This window comes from Athene noctua, chromosome 27 (genome assembly GCF_965140245.1).
Source record: "Athene noctua chromosome 27, bAthNoc1.hap1.1, whole genome shotgun sequence".
NCBI classification, from domain to species: Eukaryota; Metazoa; Chordata; class Aves; order Strigiformes; family Strigidae; genus Athene; species Athene noctua.
Window position 1 is genome coordinate 6,911,107 of NC_134063.1, and position 17,140 is coordinate 6,928,246.

Sequence of the window (17,140 nt, forward strand, 5' to 3'; positions counted from 1 at the left end):
CGGTAACTCGTCTCACTGGAAGCGGCAAAAAACCAGGGTGAGTCCTCCGGCTCCCCTGGCTCCTGGCAGGCTCCCATGGGCGGGTGGTGGGGCTGCGCTGGGTCTTGCTTTGACTGGCAAGTCTCCTTGTCTGTCACACCGAGAGCCCTCCTCTTTAGGAGGGATTTAAGGGGCTTTCTATGGCTATAGACTACAAGGACAAATAGCACCCCCAAACCCCAGAGCTCAGTTATGAAGCTGCTCGTGGGGAGAAGATGGAAGGAGAGGTTTCGGTCTAAAGCAGATGAGCTGAGCTGAAGGCATCGCTCCATCCTTCCCACCAGACAGGCAAAAAAATGTAATCGGAGGAGCTGAAGGTCTGAGCAGCCTGCCAGCGCTGGCACCCTGCATCCTGCACAGGCTCCTGCCGCCTCAGGCATCTTTTCCTCTCCCCCTTTGCCTCCTGCAAGATTTAAGCCTTTCATTTGCAACCTCGACTCCTGACAATCCTTGTCAATAAATGAGGTGAGCATCCTCTTCTGTCTCTCTCTCTCTTTGTGCGGAGGACTCGGAGCGCAGGCTGTGCTGTAGGGCATGTGCTGAGGTGGAGGGGAGGAAGGTGCTCTGCACGGGGAGCAAAATGGCCAAAAAGATGTTGTGAGGGTTTTGTGGTTTTTTTGTTTTTTTTTTTTTTTTCCGAAGCTGACAACGGGAAGGGATTTGAGAGGCGTTAGATGGGATTGCGGGGAGAGAAGGGGAGACGGTAGCCTCGCAGCGGCACGGCATTGCTTGCGTTTAAATAACCCTGTTCTATTCCTCATGCTTTGAGCGCGGGGTTATAAAAAGCTGCCCAGTGCTAAAACTTAAGGGACGGCTTCTGTTGTGATGCAATTGCAGTTAATGATTGCTGGCTCTGCCCGAAGACTTGCTGTTGCTATGTGGTGTCAAATCTGCTTGGATTTTCGGTTGGAGACCGAGGAGGCACCTGCACGCATCGCTGCCCAGCGGAGGGGGCAGGGTTTTTTTTCTTCTTCTCCTGCCTCCTTGCAATGGTTTCTTCCAGCTTGCTGCTGGAGGACGTTTGCTGCCAGATGAATCCAACCGGCTTTTTTTTTTTTTTTTTTTTTTTTACGGCTGTGCAGTGGGACCAGGGGGGATGATTCCCCCTTGGAAATCCAGAAGGTTTGGGAAACGGAGGGAGGTTAAGCAGGATTTTGGTCCCAGAGGTCAGGCACAGGTTACTCCACTGTGCATTGCATAATCTTTTGTTTCTCAAGGTCTTCTTCCTTCCTAAAGAGAAACGTGTGGCAGGCGGCCAGCCGCGGCTCCAGGCTGCCTTGTGTCTTGCAGACGCTCTGCTTTCCCTGCCCTGCTGTTTCTTGACTGAATGCGATTTGTCTGCGTCCTGCGGGCCCTCGGTGAAGTCCTGGGGACCGGTCCTCCCCCCTCCTGGGAGGCTGCTGCATCCCTGCCTGTGCTGAGGATTTCAGGGCTGCCTCCTTGGTTTTCTATTTGTACGTCTGATAAAGCTTTCCTGACTACTTACTCCTGACTGTCCTGATAAAGCTGCTATAATTGTATCAGGAGTGGGAGGCCAGGCGTAACAGAGTAAATCCAGGTGCTTGCCACCAGCTGAAGTGGCTTTTTCACATTCCCCCAGAGGGAAGTTTGCTTTGCAGGACTGAGACTAAGCGGCATAAACATTTTCTTGCACGTTATCTGAGATTGGTGCTTAAACAGACGTTCTCTTTATGTGTTTCTCGATGCTGCAGTTTCTCCACTTTGCAGAGAGTGAATGACTGGGGGAGGGCTGGGAAGAGCGTAATAATATTTGCCCATTCCTCAGGAGTGTCGTGTGTCATCATTAATACTCGTGAGCCCCGGAGGGAAGGGATTAGAGCTGAACAAATTATTATGGCAGGTCGGATCCTGGCTGCAGCACATCTCACGCTCCTCTCTGGCATCTCTCCTCTGAGGATTTGCAAGGAATTAGCAGATATCAAGTCCCTGCTACTTCCCGCGAGGGCCCAGGGCTCTGTGCAGGGAGGGGAATGGAGGTGCTGGGTGGTGATGGGGAGCTTTGTGGCTGTCGGCTCCGGCGCTGGCTCCTGCTCGTGCTGTCCCTGCGGTAAACGATGCTCTCGGCTCGTTTATTGGGGCCAAATGGTTCCCAGGATTTCTCTCAGCAGGGACGGGCTCACGGCTGCTCTGGGAGCTGTCATGGAGGAACGCTCCTGCCCGTGATTCAAGGTCTCCCCGGCAGGGACGGGACAGGAGGAGGAGATTTTTGTCATTCCCAGCACACTGGACGCTGGGGACACCGGCTGTCCCCAGCCCTGTGTGCAGGGACCCAGCAGGGCCAGAACCACCACTGGATGAGGCTGTTTGGGCCAGGGGAGACCAGGGATGGCAAGCGTGGCTGTAAGCATGCCCGTGCCGTGCTGTCACATCCCTGAGGTGGACATGGTGTGAGCACTGCCCTGAAACACCACCCCACAGGCTCTGTGTCAGCCCCACGGGCTGCGTGTCAGCCCCACAGGCTCTGTGTCAGCCCCACGGGCTGTGTGTCAGCCCCACAGGCTCTGTGTCAGCCCCACGGGCTGCGTGTCAGCCCCACGGGCTGCGTGTCAGCCCCACGGGCTCTGTGTCAGCCCCACAGGCTCTGTGTCAGCCCCACGGGCTGCGTGTCAGCCCCACAGGCTCTGTGTCAGCCCCACGGGCTGCGTGTCAGCCCCACGGGCTCTGTGTCAGCCCCACAGGCTCTGTGTCAGCCCTATGGGCTCTGTGTCAGCCCCACAGGCTGTATGTCAGCCCCACAGGCTCTGTGTCAGCCCCACAGGCTGTATGTCAGCCCCACATGGCTTCCTGTCACGTTACCCCATCAGACTTTCCATCCTCCACAAGCCACATCACATCTCGTCCCATTTTTCTCCAGCTGTGACATGGTGCCGTCAGTGTAGACAAGGTGAGGCGCTGCAGCCTGAAGTAGGTCAGTAAGATGTTTTTCCCCAGCCGGCTTATTCTCTGCAGCGGTGGGGAGGGTGAAGCTGGAAAACCCCACACGGGCGCTCGGGGATGAGGTCTGGACCTGGACAATAAATCATCCTCCCAGAATTAATCCCCAGCATCCCTCGAGCATCTCCTCTCTGCTGGGAGCAGTTTCCTGGGGACAGCTGTGATTTTGGGGGGGACCAGGACATGGGGATCAGCTCGGGGCGATGCCGTCCACCTTCCCAAGCCTGCGCCGTGTCCTCGGCCTCGCGGGACACGGGGCCACCAGCAGGTTCCTGCCGCGCCTGACTCATTGTTGTGCCTGGCCTTATGTAACCGGTGCCGAAATCTCGCTCTCTGCTGGGGGTGACGATGGAAGGGAGCTGGGATGACTGGGGGGGGGTGGTGGTGGTGTGTGAAACAGCTCATCACCATGGTTACCAGCATCTTTGCGAAGTTCTTTGCATCCATCTGGTTTCATTCTCAGCCCTTTTCATCTCGCGGAGGGAACATCCCTTGATGTTTCTGGCTGCATCAGCCGCGGCAGACGGTGCGGTGGGTTCGAGGAGGCGCGTGGGAGGTGGGAGACGGGCGTGCGTTGCCTCCCAGCCCCTCAGCCAAAGCCTGACATCGAGGCGAGTCGCTTAACCCCCCCGTCCCACCATTTCCCACTGAACGGCTCGAGCGGGCTGCGCTCGCTGGTGGGATTTGGGTGATGTTTTCTCAGTCAGGAACTGCCACGAGCTCCGGCCTGGGCGTATCCGAGCGGAGGCGTCTCAGCTCAGGGAGCCAGGCCCTGCCCTGCTGAATAGCCCCTCTTTGCCGTGGGATCTGGGCTCGTACCCAGAGCTGATGAGGCTGGAAAGCGGCTGGAAGCCCAAGCCTGGCCTCCTGGATCTGCCTGCAGAGCTCCTGCCTGCCAGAGCCTTCCAGCAAATCAATTCTGGAAATGAACAGGATGGACTAATTGAGTTAATCCTGAGAAGTTAATCAATGTCGACGCAGTTTGGCCAGAAGTCCTGTTTATAATCCATGCAGAGATCATTAGTACCTTGTGAAATGGAGGCGCAGCGCAAAGCCAGGCTTTATAGACATCAGAGGCAGAATCACGTCCAGGTCTCGCAGGTTGAGCCTGGGGGACCCGTACCCAGTGCAGGTGCAGGATGTGGCCTGCCAGCTGCAGGCAGAGCTTGCGGAGAGCTCGCAGCCTTGCTCACAGGGACTGCAAGGCTCAGGGTCTGCCTGGTTTCCCCTCTCCCTGCTGGGTTTCCTCCTGCTCCATCCCTCTGTTCAGCATTACTAGCTCAAGAGCAGCTCAGGCCTGGCACCAAGTTGGAGCTCAAAAACACAGCAAGAGGCAGCTGAGCACCACCCAGCTCCTCGGGCTCACCGCCCATCTGGAAGTGTGGCTCAGCAGAGCAGACCAGCCCCTTGCCAACGAGATCTGGGTTTGGCTTCTCCTTCCCAGGGCTCTGAGACCTCCTGCTCTTGCCCATCGGCTTAGATGGGACCATCCTGGGAGGAGCGAAGGGAGCCCAGCGGGTGACACGGCTGCTCAGCACGGTGCTCAGAGGGCTGCTGGGAAGCTCCAGTGCAGCCGCATCCTCCATGGATGTGCTTGGGTCCAGGAGAGGAATCGCCGATGCCATCACCAAGCCACAGGGAGCTGGGACCACCGTGCCCCACGTCGGGGGGAGTCCCTGGGCTGCTCCCCAGCCAGCAGCGAGGAGAGGAACCCGGGATGAGCTTTGCTGCATCTTCAGTCCTTCCAGTTCAGCACCCGGAGCCTTGCACGGAGGTTGGGCCACTGTCCGTGGCAGAACCGGGCAACAATCAAAGGCTGGCTGCTGTCCCGAGAGCTGGCACTGCTCCCCGGATAAGCCACTCCGGCTTTGCCAAGGAAACCATTACCCAGATCACCCGCCTGGAACAAGCAGGCTGGTTTTTCCTCGGGGAAACCCACGAGCCCCGTGTTGGGCCAGGACCGGCCGGCAGCTCTCGGCAGAGCCCCCAGGAGCACGCTGGGGCCAGGCTGGGCGTGTTGGGGTCCGTGGGGTGTCTGAGGAGGATGCAGCGTTGACTTCTCCAAACACAGGGAATGATAAAAGCCACAGAGGAGGAGGAGGAGACCTGTGCTCCCAGCCTGCCTCCATCCCTTATTTTGTTTAATTCTCTCTCGCGGGGGTTGCCAGCAAAGCGCCCGTCATCCGCCGGGTGCACTTGAAGGGCTTGTCTGGGGAGTTAAGGGGGCTGCTCCTGACAGCGTCACTGGGATTTAGATGTCAAATTCCCCCTTGGGAACACACTTTTCCTTCTCCTCCCCTCCATGGGGGTCGATACCCGCAGCCACCGCTCATGGGGCAGCCGGTGCCCTCTCCTGCAGGGACAGCCCCTCTGTGCAGCACCCGCTCTGGCTCTCTTTGCTCATCAGCATAAATAATTCACCGTGTTTGGCTTCATCAATAATAAACGCACATCAGGCTGCCAGCCAGGGGATGCAGGGACCTCCCCAGTCCCTCTGCAGCCAGGGTGGCATCGGGGCACCGATACCCCCAGTGCCACCGGCCTTTCCCACCTTGCATCCACCTTTGCTCGGGTCTGGCTCACTCTCAGCCGGGCTCTGTGGTCCCGGTGGCTGCAGATCCTCCCCCAAAGCCACCCGAGTGCATCTGGAAGAGCAAATGTCCAGGAATGAGCCTTGGGGACAGCAAGGACAGTGCCATGTCCCCCCTCCACCAGCCCACATGGTGCTGGGTGATGTGGGGAGGGGGTTTCCCACCCCCCAAGCGGGCGCTGGGTCACTATACCCTGCCCCGGTTCTCTTGCTGTATTAATTTCAGCCTTGGTTTGCGGAGTGACTTTAATTAAAACCTTCATCTCCCATCCCTGTAATTTCCATCTCTCGCTGTTTGTATTGAGGGTTCAGATTAGAGACACATATAATATTTAATTGGTATAAATAATGCATTTTCATAGCTGAACCTTTCCTTAGCTGCATATTTGGTGCCAGAAACAGCATTTTCCTTTCAAACAGGCTTTGCTTTGCGTGTTCCTTCCCTCGGCCGGAGCAGATCCCCCCTCGGAGGCCGGCGGTTGCGCGGGTTTGTGGCCATTTGAGTTCAGCTCTGCTGGTCCAGCGCACGTCGCAGCGGCTCGGGGACAGGGAGGTGGCCCAGACAAAGCTGGGTGGGGAGCGCTGGGGCCCTCTTTGATCTGAAACAGGAGCCGTTTGCCGACGGCTTTGGGGAGCACCACGTTCACCGCCCCAGCACAACCCCAGAGGCACGTTCTGCCCTTGCTCATCCCACTGCGGCTTTGCCTGGGGCTGGCAACAAAGCGGGGGAGATGGGGCTGTCCCTGGTCCCCTGTGCTGCGACCAGAACTCCCAGCAGGTCCCTGTGGGGTGCTGGAGCTGGCGACTAACCCCCCCTTCTCCTATGCCCCCCCCTCCCCACTTTTGCCTTCGTTGCAGGGAGCATAATGCTGAACAGCATCACCGATGGGCTCCTGTGCTGCCTGATGGGCAAGACGACGAACACTGTGGGGCCACTGGACAGTGTTGAGTCCAGCAACGGCTACAGCTTCATGGAGGTGAAACCGGGGAGAATCCTGCGGGTCCGGCACAGCACACCCAACCGCCCGGCCCCGGAGGGACCCGAGGAGACCCAGCCCGGGGGCCCGGAGCGCGGCACGGTGCACTGCAAGCGCAAAATCACCGTCTACCGCAACGGGCAGCTGGTGATCGAGAACCTGGGGGAGGCCGTCCGCTCCGAGATCCTGCACTGCCAGAACGGCTCGGGGGAACCCAACGGCACCATGGAGCTGGAGCTCCCCGACCCAGCCGGCCAAACCCCCGCCCAGGGTCCCGCCGCCACGCCGGGCTGCGGCACGCGGGAAGCAACCGCTGCCCCCGGCAAGCGTCGGAAGCGTAAACCCAAGAAAGTCGTCAACATCGACTGCAAGAAGCAGATCACGAGCTGCAAAGGGACGCACAGCGACGTGGTCCTCTTCTTCATCCACGGCGTGGGTGGCTCTCTCGACATCTGGAAGGAGCAGCTGGACTTCTTTACCAAGCTGGGCTACGAAGTGGTGGCTCCCGACCTGGCCGGCCACGGCTGCAGCTCGGCTCCCCAGATTGCCGCCGCGTACACGTTCTACGCGCTGGCGGAGGACATGAGGGCCGTCTTCAAACGCTACGCGAAGAAGAGGAATATCCTGATAGGTCACTCATACGGGTAAGGGACCGGGGGGTCCCAGGAGGGAAGGGGTGGATTCATCCCCCGCCTCGTCTTCTCTTTGGCACTAAATGCCCAACAGATCCTGCACTTTGAGGGCTGAGAAGCAGAGGAAGGGTGTGGGATTTCCCATTCTGGGTTTATCCCTCAGCTCTGATCTCCTCCATCCTCTCAGGGTGTGTCCCTGGGCCCAGCTAATCCCAGAGCCCGTCCTGCAGCCAGGAGCCTGGCACAGCACGGCCTATAAATAGAGTAAACCTGACCAAGTCAATTAGACGGTTACTAAGCAGTGAAGAGAGCAGCCCTGGGAGCAGAGGGAGGCAGAGCCGGGCTCCCAGCTGGGCAGGATTGGACCAGGACAAGGCTGGTCCAGGCTGGCAGGCACCCAAGCAGGTGCCAGCACCCTGCGTTGCTCTGCACAGGAGCGGAACCCCGAGCTCAGCCCCTCTGCTCAGGCTCTACAGGACTGTGGGGTTTAACTGGGGTTACCCTGCCCCAAAAGGGGGGAGCCCAGGTCAAACTAAAGGGCTTTGGCAACGCATCTTAGGAGTCTGCTTTGGGAAGCAGCACCCTCCGGTGCTCCCACGTCCGTCTCTCCCCACAGGGTGTCCTTCTGCACCTTCCTCGCCCACGAGTACCCAGACCTGGTCCATAAGGTGATTATGATCAACGGGGGGGGCCCAACGGCGCTGGAGCCCAGCCTCTGCTCCATCTTCAACATGCCCACCTGCGTCCTGCACTGCCTGTCCCCGTGCCTGGCCTGGAGCTTCCTCAAGTGAGTGGCCGTCCTGGCACCGCGGTGTTGGGGAGGGTCGTCCCCCGGCCAACCTGGCTGCCAGCCACCACGGGCAGGGACACCACGTCCTGCCAGCAACGTCCCCCATGCTCCTGTCCCCCCGCTGCCGAGGCACCGCGCCAGGCTAACGCTGTTAACAAGCTCCAGGCCCCGAGGGAATGGCCTCAAGCTGCCCAGGGCAGGGTCAGGCTGGCTCTGAGGAAGGATTTCTGTGCAGAAGGGGCTGTTGGGCGTTGGAATGGGCTGCCCAGGGCAGGGGGGAGTCCCCGGGATCCCTGGGGGGGTTGAAGAGTCGGGCTGAGCCAGCGCTGAGGGATCTGGGGGAGTTGGGAAGGGTCAGGGGGAGGGTCACGGTTGGGCTGGAGGAGCTGCAAGGGCTTTTCCAACCCAGGTCATTCTGTGATTCTGTGTGCCCGTGCTGGCTCCGCTCCACAGGGCTGGCTTCGCTCGCCAGGGTGCCAAAGAGAAGCAGTTGCTGAAGGAAGGCAACGCCTTCAACGTCTCCTCCTTCGTGCTGCGCGCCATGATGAGCGGGCAGTACTGGCCCGAGGGGGACGAGGTTTACCACGCGGAGCTGGCCGTGCCCGTGCTCCTGGTCCACGGCATGCACGACAAGTTCGTCCCAGTGGAGGAGGACCAGAGAATGGCTGAGGTACGGGACCGAGGGGGCTGGGGAAGGGGGTGGGCGAGGGCTGGGGTCAGGCAGGGGGCTCATCCCGGCGCTGACGCCTGCGGCTGATGTCGTGTCCCTCCAGATCCTGCTGATCGCCTTCCTGAAGGTGATCGACGAGGGCAGCCACATGGTGATGATGGAGTGTCCCGAGACGGTCAACACGCTGCTCCACGAGTTCGTCCTGTGGGAGCCCGAGACGCCAGCTGGGGACGGGCAAGGGGAGAAGAAATAAGACGGCGGAACGCGGTGACCGGGCTGCTCCGATGGGAGAGATGTTTCGGAGTGGAGAGGGGTTTGCAAGAGCGGAGGGGCGCGGCGGAGGCTGCCCTCGCCGGGAGCTCAGCCGATTTTCTTTCCCGGCCGCGTTGGAGGCTGGTGGCGGAGCACAGAGGCTCCCCCGGGCAGGGCTGTGCGAGGCCGGCAGCGGGAACACGGCAGACCTGGTCCCCGTCCCCTCGGGGACAGCGTGGCAGCCGCTGGAGCGTCTTCATCCTGTTTCTTTGTAATATTATTTTCCTCACGCAGCGAACCCCACCCCCAGGGACGGAGAGGAGGCGGCTGTGGGGAGACTGGTCCCACCTGCAGCGAAGTGGGAAGAACTTGGAGGGGTTCCTCCCTGGAGAGCGCGTCGGCTCCAGCACCGTCCTGGCCAGGGCCGGAGGAGCTGAGCTGGGGTTGTTTTCAGCGAAGCCAAAGGCTCCTCAGCCTCGGGAGCGGGATTCGCCTCTCTGAGCCCCGCAGCACCTCGCTCGAGCCGTCGGTGGGGCTGGGAGGACAGGACCACCATGACTGCTCCTGCCTGCGCAGCTCGTCTCTGCCTGGCCAGGAGATGAGGATGAGGAGGTGACCTGCTCCCATGGGCACGACCAGAAGGCCCGTCAGCAGCTCCCCCGCCGCGGTGGGACCGGCGTGGCTGTGGCGGGGAGGACATCGCCAAACCTGAGCTCTCCCGTGGTCCCCCAGCGCTACCATCTGTGCAATCACGTCCCCAACCACCATCGCTTTAGGTCGGCTTCTGCAGAGCCCTCGGCTTCCCTCCTGCTGCCGCATCCTCGAGGGCTCGGAACCATCGCAGCAACTCCCAGCACGTCCCAGCCGCTCGCCCCTCCCAGCTCCCACCTCCCGCCGGGACCCACCGCCCACCGGGATCGCGCCCGTCCCCCCGTGCCCCGGGGGACCAGAACACACCGTCCCGTTGACGCCGTGTCCGTCCTCGCCGGTGACTCCTGGACGGATCCGCTGGGTCTTGGGGCAACACAGGAGTGATGAAGCAAACCGCGACCGTCGGATCCCAAGGGACGACGGCTCGTGACCTGCTGAGGCCGTTCTGTGTGTACCCCACCGGTCCCGTCACCTCCTCCCCTCTGCGCTTCGCATCCCGCTGCCAGGAGCCGGGCAGGACCGAGGAGGTACATGACAAGCGTGGAGCGGGGACCTGGGCACCATCGTGGGGTCTGGGGGCTCCTGGCCGCGCCGGGATGGTGTGCTCAGGGGGTGCCCCCATCCTCCCCGCTACCCCAAAGAGTGGAGCCGCTCCCTGCTTTGATTCCCTCTTATTTCCCCTCATCTAAACCAAAGAAACCACCAGTCCCACAAAAACCAAACCCTTGGCTCACGTCCCACCCAGCCCCCTCCTCGCCCTGAACGGGGCCGGCACCGCCCCAAAGCACCCCAGGTTGGCTCGAGGGGGTCCCAGCTGGGCCCCCACCTGCAACGCGCCTTCCCCGAGGCTGAGCCCACCTTCCCCTGAGCGATGGAGAAGAGGAAGGGTCCTGCAGAGCCTGCCCCGGTGTGATGGGGACCCTGTATGATGTGTCCCCCCCCAGGCAGCCCCTCGGCTCCATCCCAGCGCCGGGGCAGAGCCGTCCCTCTGCCAGCGCCTGCCCCCGCCCGCTGCTGCCACAACCTGTCTCACAATGAGAATTTTAACAACCCTGGAGTTTCCACAAGCCTTCCCCCGCAACACCCCTTCCACCCCATCCCCGCAGCACGGCCGGGCTCTGCAAAGAGGGGTACCCAGAAATACCACCAAAGTACCCCAAAACACGGCTCTGCCCCCACAGTCGGTTCTGGGCGACTGTCAGTGCCCGGCTGTGGGCCACCACAGCTCTTCAACCTCTTGTTTGCCACCGAGTCTGTGCCGCTTGTAGCCACATCGCTTGTGCCAAGGCCAAGGCAAAGCACCCACCAGAACCCCGCCGCCGAGCCACGCGCCGCGTTAGTGCCATTTCATACAGTAAAGCCGCGTTATATTCTCAGCCGCCTCCGACTCGATGGTGGGGAGAGATGCGCCGGGGTCTGTCCTAGGAGCACGGCAGAGCCGGGGAGCGAAGCCCCAGAGCACGGGCAGCTTGGGTTTCTTAGCAAAAAAAACCCCCAACCCTGCAGTGATTTATTTATCACCCTTTAGGAGATAGAAAAATAGAAAAATTCTCGCCAGTGTTCACGACATAAAACCCGCGCCCAGAGCACAGCCACCTCCTCCGCCGGGGCGTAGAGGGGAGGTGTGGGCAGGGGGTGTCCACCCCCAGCACCCCGGGGTGCTCAGCACCCGTTCTAGACGTCCCCTGGCCGGAGCTGCCGCTCGCCCTCGGCCAGGAAGATGCGCATGGCCCTGTGCAGCATGTGGACGCCCAGGCGCCGGCGCCGCTCCGCCGCCCAGCTGGCTGCCACGCCGTAGCACTGCCCCTTCCTCTGGTTGGTGAGGGTCTCCAGCCCTGCGGGGAGGGGTCAGCACCCACAAACCTGGCCCCCCGCTCCCCATCAGCACCCACAGCCCTGCAGGGAGGGGTCAGCACCCACAAACCTGGCCCCCCGCTCCCCATCAGCACCCACAGCCCTGCAGGGAGGGGTCAGCACCCACAAACCTGGCCCCCCGCTCCCCATCAGCACCCACAGCCCTGCGGGGAGGGGTCAGCACCCACAAACCCAAGCCCCTGCTCCTCATCAGCACCCACTGCCCTTTGGGGTCAGCTCTGCAGGTCAGCACCCACAAACACAGCCCCCCTGCTCCCCACCAGCACCCACAGACCTGCGGGGAGGGGTCAGCACCTACAAACCCTGGCACCCCACTCCCCACCAGCACCCACAGAGCTGGAGGCAGCCCCATCTCCCCCCCCCCACCACCAGCACCCACTCCCAGGCACCTTTTCCCACAGGAGACGGAAATTTGGGGGATTGTGTCCAGACCCTGCACTGGCAACCAGGGACCCCCCCCAAAAATCCCCCTGTGCCCCAGGATGGGCTGCACCCCCCCTCTCCGTGCCTCCACGGGGTGGAAGGGAGGGACGCAGGGAGTCATAACAGCAAGCAGGGCAGATGTCGGGGGTCGGGGCAGCACCATCTCCCCCCCACCCCACATCCCCCCTCACCCAGAGCCTCGACGAGGCAGCTCTCGCGCGTGTAGGCCTCGGCCGGGACGCTGCTCTGGAAGCAGTGCACCGACACGACGCCCTGCCCGCTCGCCCAGATCTCCAGGATGCGCCGCACCTTGGGGCAGCCCTGCGGGACAGCGGGGCACCGTCACCACGGCCTCGAGCCCCCTCCCTGGTGCAGCCCCCTCCCTCCCGCCCCCTCCCTTGCCCATCGTACCTTCTGCGTGCCGGCGCGGTGCTGGCTCAGCGCCTCGGTGAGGTGACAGTAGGGCCGGGCACGCGTCCCCTTGCCCACGTAGAAGATGGCTTTGACGAAGGTCCTGAAGCACTCGGCTGGGCTCAGCTGGTGGGAGCGGAGCGGCAGGTTCTGGGTGGTCCTGGGGGTGCAAACCCCCAGTTTTGGGGCTCGATGCCTTTCAGGGGGTCCCCGCTCGGACCCCCCCTAGCACAGGGGACACGCGGGGCAGCGGTGTGGCCCTACCTGGGGTCGAGGAGGAGGTAGTTGAAGCTGGACTTGACCAGCCCTTCCCGCCAGCGCCGGCTCCGGTCGGGGCGGTCGAACTGCCGGGCGAGCGCCAGCTCGTCCTGGGCGCAGTCGGGGACGTGGCCGGTCTGCAGCGCGGCCGCCAGCTCGGGGCTGTGCCCTGGGGTGGCCGTGCCAGCACCGGGGAGCACCGTCAGCCCCACGCCGGCATGGCAGGGACCAGCCAGCCAGGTGGGGGGATCCCTAGAACTCACCAGCCGGCCCCCCCCGGGGTCCCCTCGCCAGCTCCTCCAGCCGCCGCAGGTACAACCGCCTGGTGAGCTCCGTGACGGGCCCCGGGTTGTCCCCCAGCGCCCGCAGCCGCCGGCGCAGAGCTTCGTCCGAGAGGGGCCGTGGTGGCACCGTGCCCACCTGCCTGTCCCGGACCACGGCGTCCTCAGGGCTGGTGGTGGCCTCGGTACCGGGGCTGTGCCACTCAGTGGGTCCCTGTCCCCGCTCCGTGTCCTCGAGGGGCTCCTCAGAGCAGTGGGTGCTGCGGCTGGGGGGTGAGAGCAGCACGGCCGGGCTCCCTGGCTCCACCGCGGTGCTGCCCGGTGGCCGTAGGGCCAGGAGGCGGCTGAAACTCCTGTGGGGCCACAGGGGCTGGTGCGTCCCCAAGGGCGAGGGGTCCTGACACCCGGAACCATCCTTCAGCACCCTGGGGTTGGGGCTGCTGGCAGCACCGGGGGAGCCCTGAGGGGAGTCCTGGGGGTGCTCGTGGTCCCCAGGGACCAGCAGGACCGTGGGGCTGGAGCCAGGGGAGCTGCTGGCCCCCAGGGGTGAGCGGGGCTGGCTGGGGGCTCTGGGGAGGATCTCTGTGTCATCCAAAGAGCCTGTCCCCTCTCTGTCCCTGCTGGACACATCCTCGCCCCGTGGGGTGACACAGGTGGTGGTGGCAGGGTCCCTGGGGACATCCCGGGGTGCTCTGAGCCTGAGGGTCCTCCGGGGCATCTCCGGAGTCTCATCAAAGAGGGAGGAGGAAGAGGAGACGCCGAGCCGCGCTGCGGAGGCCTGGAGACGGCTCTTGGTCCTGGGGGTGACGTGGCGGTGCCTGGGGTGCTCCCGGCCCCGTGGGGAGACACCCCCAGCAGCGAGACTGGCCGGGCTGCAAGGGGGGTCCGGGGTGCAGGGGGGGGACCCCCGGAGGCTGCACCCCTGGAGCTGAGCAAGCAGCTCCCCTACATCCCCCGAGCAATCCTCGCAGCAAGGGGCTGCCCTCGAGCCCCCCTGAAAATCCTCACTCTGCACCCGCTCTGCTTTTAGGGGGCGGGCGGGGGGCAGCTCCCGGGGGGCAGCTCCAGCTGGGGAGGGGGTTTCACCCAGCTCCCACCCCCCAGCTGCCCTGGGCTGGGGGGAGCAGTGGCCCTGAGCCCCCTGGCACCCCCCGGCCGCGCTGGGCTCCAGGGCGGTGACAAAGCACTCGCTGGCACCGCTGCTGTCCCCAAGGCTGCTGCGGTCCCCGGCCCCCACCTCAAGCACCATCGTCCCCAAGTTGGGGACAGCCAGGGCCGCAGTGCCCCGCCCTGCCCAGCCCACCGCCGGTCCCCGGGGGACACCGGGACGGTGCTGAGCCGCAGCACCCAGGATGTCACCGTCCCCGGGGGTCCGGCGTGTCACCCAGCAGCTGCTCAGGCCACCGCGGGGAACTCTGGGCGATGCCCCGTGTCCCCCCGGGACTCTGCTGGGGGGCTTGGGGGAGCTCAGGGACACACCGGGACCAAACCCCCGCTCGGGGTGAGCCTGGGGGGGACCCCCCGTCCTTCCCCCCGCAGTCTGGCCCTGGGGGCCCTCCCCGAGCTCGTCCCCGGCCGAGAGCAGCGTGCTGGAGGCGAGGGGCTGCGGGGGGAGAGCTGAGCCCCTGGGGGCCGCGTGTGGCCACGGGGCGAGGGAGGGGGGTTCTGGGGGACAACCCGGCCAGGGCGGGGGGTCCCCCAAACTGCAGCCGCCCCCCGGGGGTCGCTCCTCCAGCAGGGACCTGCGGGTGCTGCTCAGGGGCCCGGAGCAGGGGCTGCCTTCGGCGCCGTCCTCGCTCAGGAAGGACAGGGAGCCCCCGGGCCCCCCCAGCTCTGCGGGCAGAGACGGGACTCAGCGTCCAGCCCGAACTGAGGGGCGGGGGGGAGCTGAATCAGCCCCCCCAAAACCCCACCCCGGCCAAGGGGGCACCCTGGGGAACCTCACCCTCTGCAGGGGGCCAGTCCCAAGCAAGTGGCCACTTGCCCCGCTCCAACGCCAGCTCCGCGGCTCCTTTCCCATCCTGCGGGGAGGGGACGCTGCTGGCACCGCTGCCGGGGCCACCAGGGGGTGACACGGGGCCACCAGGGGGGTGACACCAGTCTTGCCAACGCCAGGCGGGCCCCCATTTCTCCCCCACAACCCCCACGCTGAGGGTCCCAGCGCAGGCAGCACCTCCCGGGTGCTGCCCCCGTCCCCAGAGGGGTCCCCACTAACCCGGTCTCGGAGGTCCGGGGCCCCCCCTGTCCCCAGGAGCAGCTCGAGGCGCCCGCAGCACCCCCAGGACGCGGCGACATGCGGCGGCTCCGCCACGGATCTGGAGGGGGGAGCAGGGCTTCACCCCCAGCTCGGCCAGAGGGCGGGGGCACGGCCGGCAGGTCAAGGTCAAGGTCAAGGCCGGCGGGTCAGGGTCACGGCTGTCCCCTTGGGGTTACCCGTGTCCTCGCGGGGGACACACGCACACGCGTGGCCCCGGCTGGTACCTGGTGTCGGGGTCCCCTCCGCGCCGCAGCAGCACCCCCAGGCAGCGCCCGCCGCCCCCCCGCTCTCCGCTGGGGCTCAGAGAAATGGGGGTGCCCCCCCCCGGGAGCAGGGCCCGGACCACCCTGCGGCACAGCCGGGCACGGTCAGCGCTGGGGAGGGGGGGGGGGGCAGCCCCCAGCCCCCCCGGGGTCACTCCTTTATCCCCCCCCCACTCCCCATGCAACGCACCCAACACCCCCCCAAGTCCCTGCAGGCCCCCCCCCCGCCCAGTGCATGCACCGGACCCCCCCATAACCCCCCGGTGCAGGGCCAGGGGTCCCCCTACCCAGTGCAACCCCCCCCCGGGGCAGTGCGGAGAGGGGGCACCCCGATGCACCCCCCCACCCCCCCCCCCGATGCAACCAACGCAACGCGCCCCCCCGCCCGGTGCAGCGCCGGTATTGCAGAGCCCCCCCCCGTGCAAAGCGCCCCCCCAGCCCCGGTGCGATGTCCCCATTCCCCCGGGTCCCCATTCCCCCCCCCCCCCCAGTCAATGCCCCCCCAGCGGCCCCTCACGCCTCGCGCCGCCCCGCGCCGCTCATGCCGCCCCGCGCACGCGCACTGCGCCCCGTTCGAACCTCCCGCGCCCCGCCGCTCATTGGCTGACGAGGCGGCCAATAGGAGCCGGGCGGTGGAAGCCACGCCCACACCGGCGAATGGGGGTCGGAGCTGGAGGGGCGGGGCCTCACCGGGCCCCCCTCGGCCACGCCCCCAGAGCTCCAGCGCCCCCCGGCGGCATCGCCCAGCGCCGCCCAGTAACCGCCCAGTGCTCCCAGTAACCTGTGCCAGTGCGCCCAGTAACTGCCCAGTGCTCCTAGTAACCTGTGCCAGTGCTCCCAGTAACCGCCCAGCGCCGCCCAGTAACCGCCCAGTGCTCCCAGTAACCTGTGCCAGTGCTCCCAGTAACCGCCCAGCGCCGCCCAGTAACCACCCAGTGCTCCCAGTAACCTGTGCCAGTGCGCCCAGTAACTGCCCAGTGCTCCTAGTAACCTGCACCAGTGCTCCCAGTAACCTGCGCCAGTGCGCCCAGTAACTGCCCAGTGCTCCCAGTAACCTGTGCCAGTGCTCCCAGTAACCGCCCAGTGCTCCCAGTAACCTGCGCCAGCTCCCTCCAGTGTCCCCCAGTAAGTGCAGCAGCTCCACCCAATGCCCTGCACCAGCATTGCCCAGTGCTGCCCTGTAGCTGCACCAGTGCTCCCAGTAACCTGCAGCAGGTCCCTCCAGTGCCTCCCAGTAACTGCAGCAGCTCCATGCAGTGCCCTGAACTGGCATTGCCCAGTACTGCACAGTAACTGCACCAGTGCTCCCAGTAACCGCACCAGTGCTTCCAGTAACCTGCACCAGTGCTCCCAGTAACCGCACCAGTGCTCCCAGTAACCTGCGACAGTTCCCTCCCGTGCCTCCCAATAACTGCGCCAGCATCACCCAGTGCCTCCCAGTAACTGCACCAGCTCCACCCAGTGCCCTGCACCAGCATCAGCCAGCACCTCCCAGTTGCTGCAGCAGCTCCCCCCAGTGCCCAGCACCGGCATCACCCAGTGCCTCCCAGTAACTGCACCAGCGCCACCCAGTGCCCTGCACCAGCACCACCCAGCGCCTCCCAGTAACTGTACCAGCGCCTCCCAGTAACTGTACCAGCACCTCCCAGTAACTGCACCAGCACCACCCAGCACCTCCCAGTAACTGTACCAGCACCACCCAGCGCCTCCCAGTAAGTGCACCAGCGCCACCCAGTGCCCTGCACCAGCACCACCCAGTGCCTCCCAGTAACTGTACCAGCACCTCCCAGTAACTGCACCAGCACCACCCAGCGCC

At 64.4% G+C, this 17,140-nt stretch overlaps 2 protein-coding genes across 2 annotated transcripts; one reads left to right on the forward strand and one right to left on the reverse strand.

Moving 5' to 3' along the window:
* The first annotated feature begins 166 nt into the window (after nucleotides 1-166).
* Nucleotides 167-10,926, forward strand: ABHD8 (abhydrolase domain containing 8). Its single transcript, XM_074928156.1, has 5 exons — nucleotides 167-504; nucleotides 6,443-7,205; nucleotides 7,810-7,980; nucleotides 8,437-8,653; nucleotides 8,757-10,926. The coding sequence occupies exons 2-5, from the start codon at nucleotides 6,451-6,453 to the stop codon at nucleotides 8,904-8,906; spliced, it is 1,293 nt and encodes a 430-aa protein (XP_074784257.1). The 5' UTR covers nucleotides 167-504; nucleotides 6,443-6,450; the 3' UTR covers nucleotides 8,907-10,926.
* Nucleotides 10,927-11,111: 185 nt separating this feature from the next.
* On the reverse strand, nucleotides 11,112-15,396 carry ANKLE1 (ankyrin repeat and LEM domain containing 1). The gene is made up of 8 exons (XM_074927999.1): nucleotides 15,286-15,396; nucleotides 15,020-15,119; nucleotides 14,750-14,825; nucleotides 12,787-14,637; nucleotides 12,530-12,692; nucleotides 12,266-12,425; nucleotides 12,046-12,175; nucleotides 11,112-11,391 (listed from the first exon to the last, which is right to left on the reverse strand). The coding sequence occupies exons 4-8, from the start codon at nucleotides 14,051-14,053 to the stop codon at nucleotides 11,231-11,233; spliced, it is 1,881 nt and encodes a 626-aa protein (XP_074784100.1). The 5' UTR covers nucleotides 14,054-14,637; nucleotides 14,750-14,825; nucleotides 15,020-15,119; nucleotides 15,286-15,396; the 3' UTR covers nucleotides 11,112-11,230.
* Nucleotides 15,397-17,140: the final 1,744 nt, after the last annotated feature.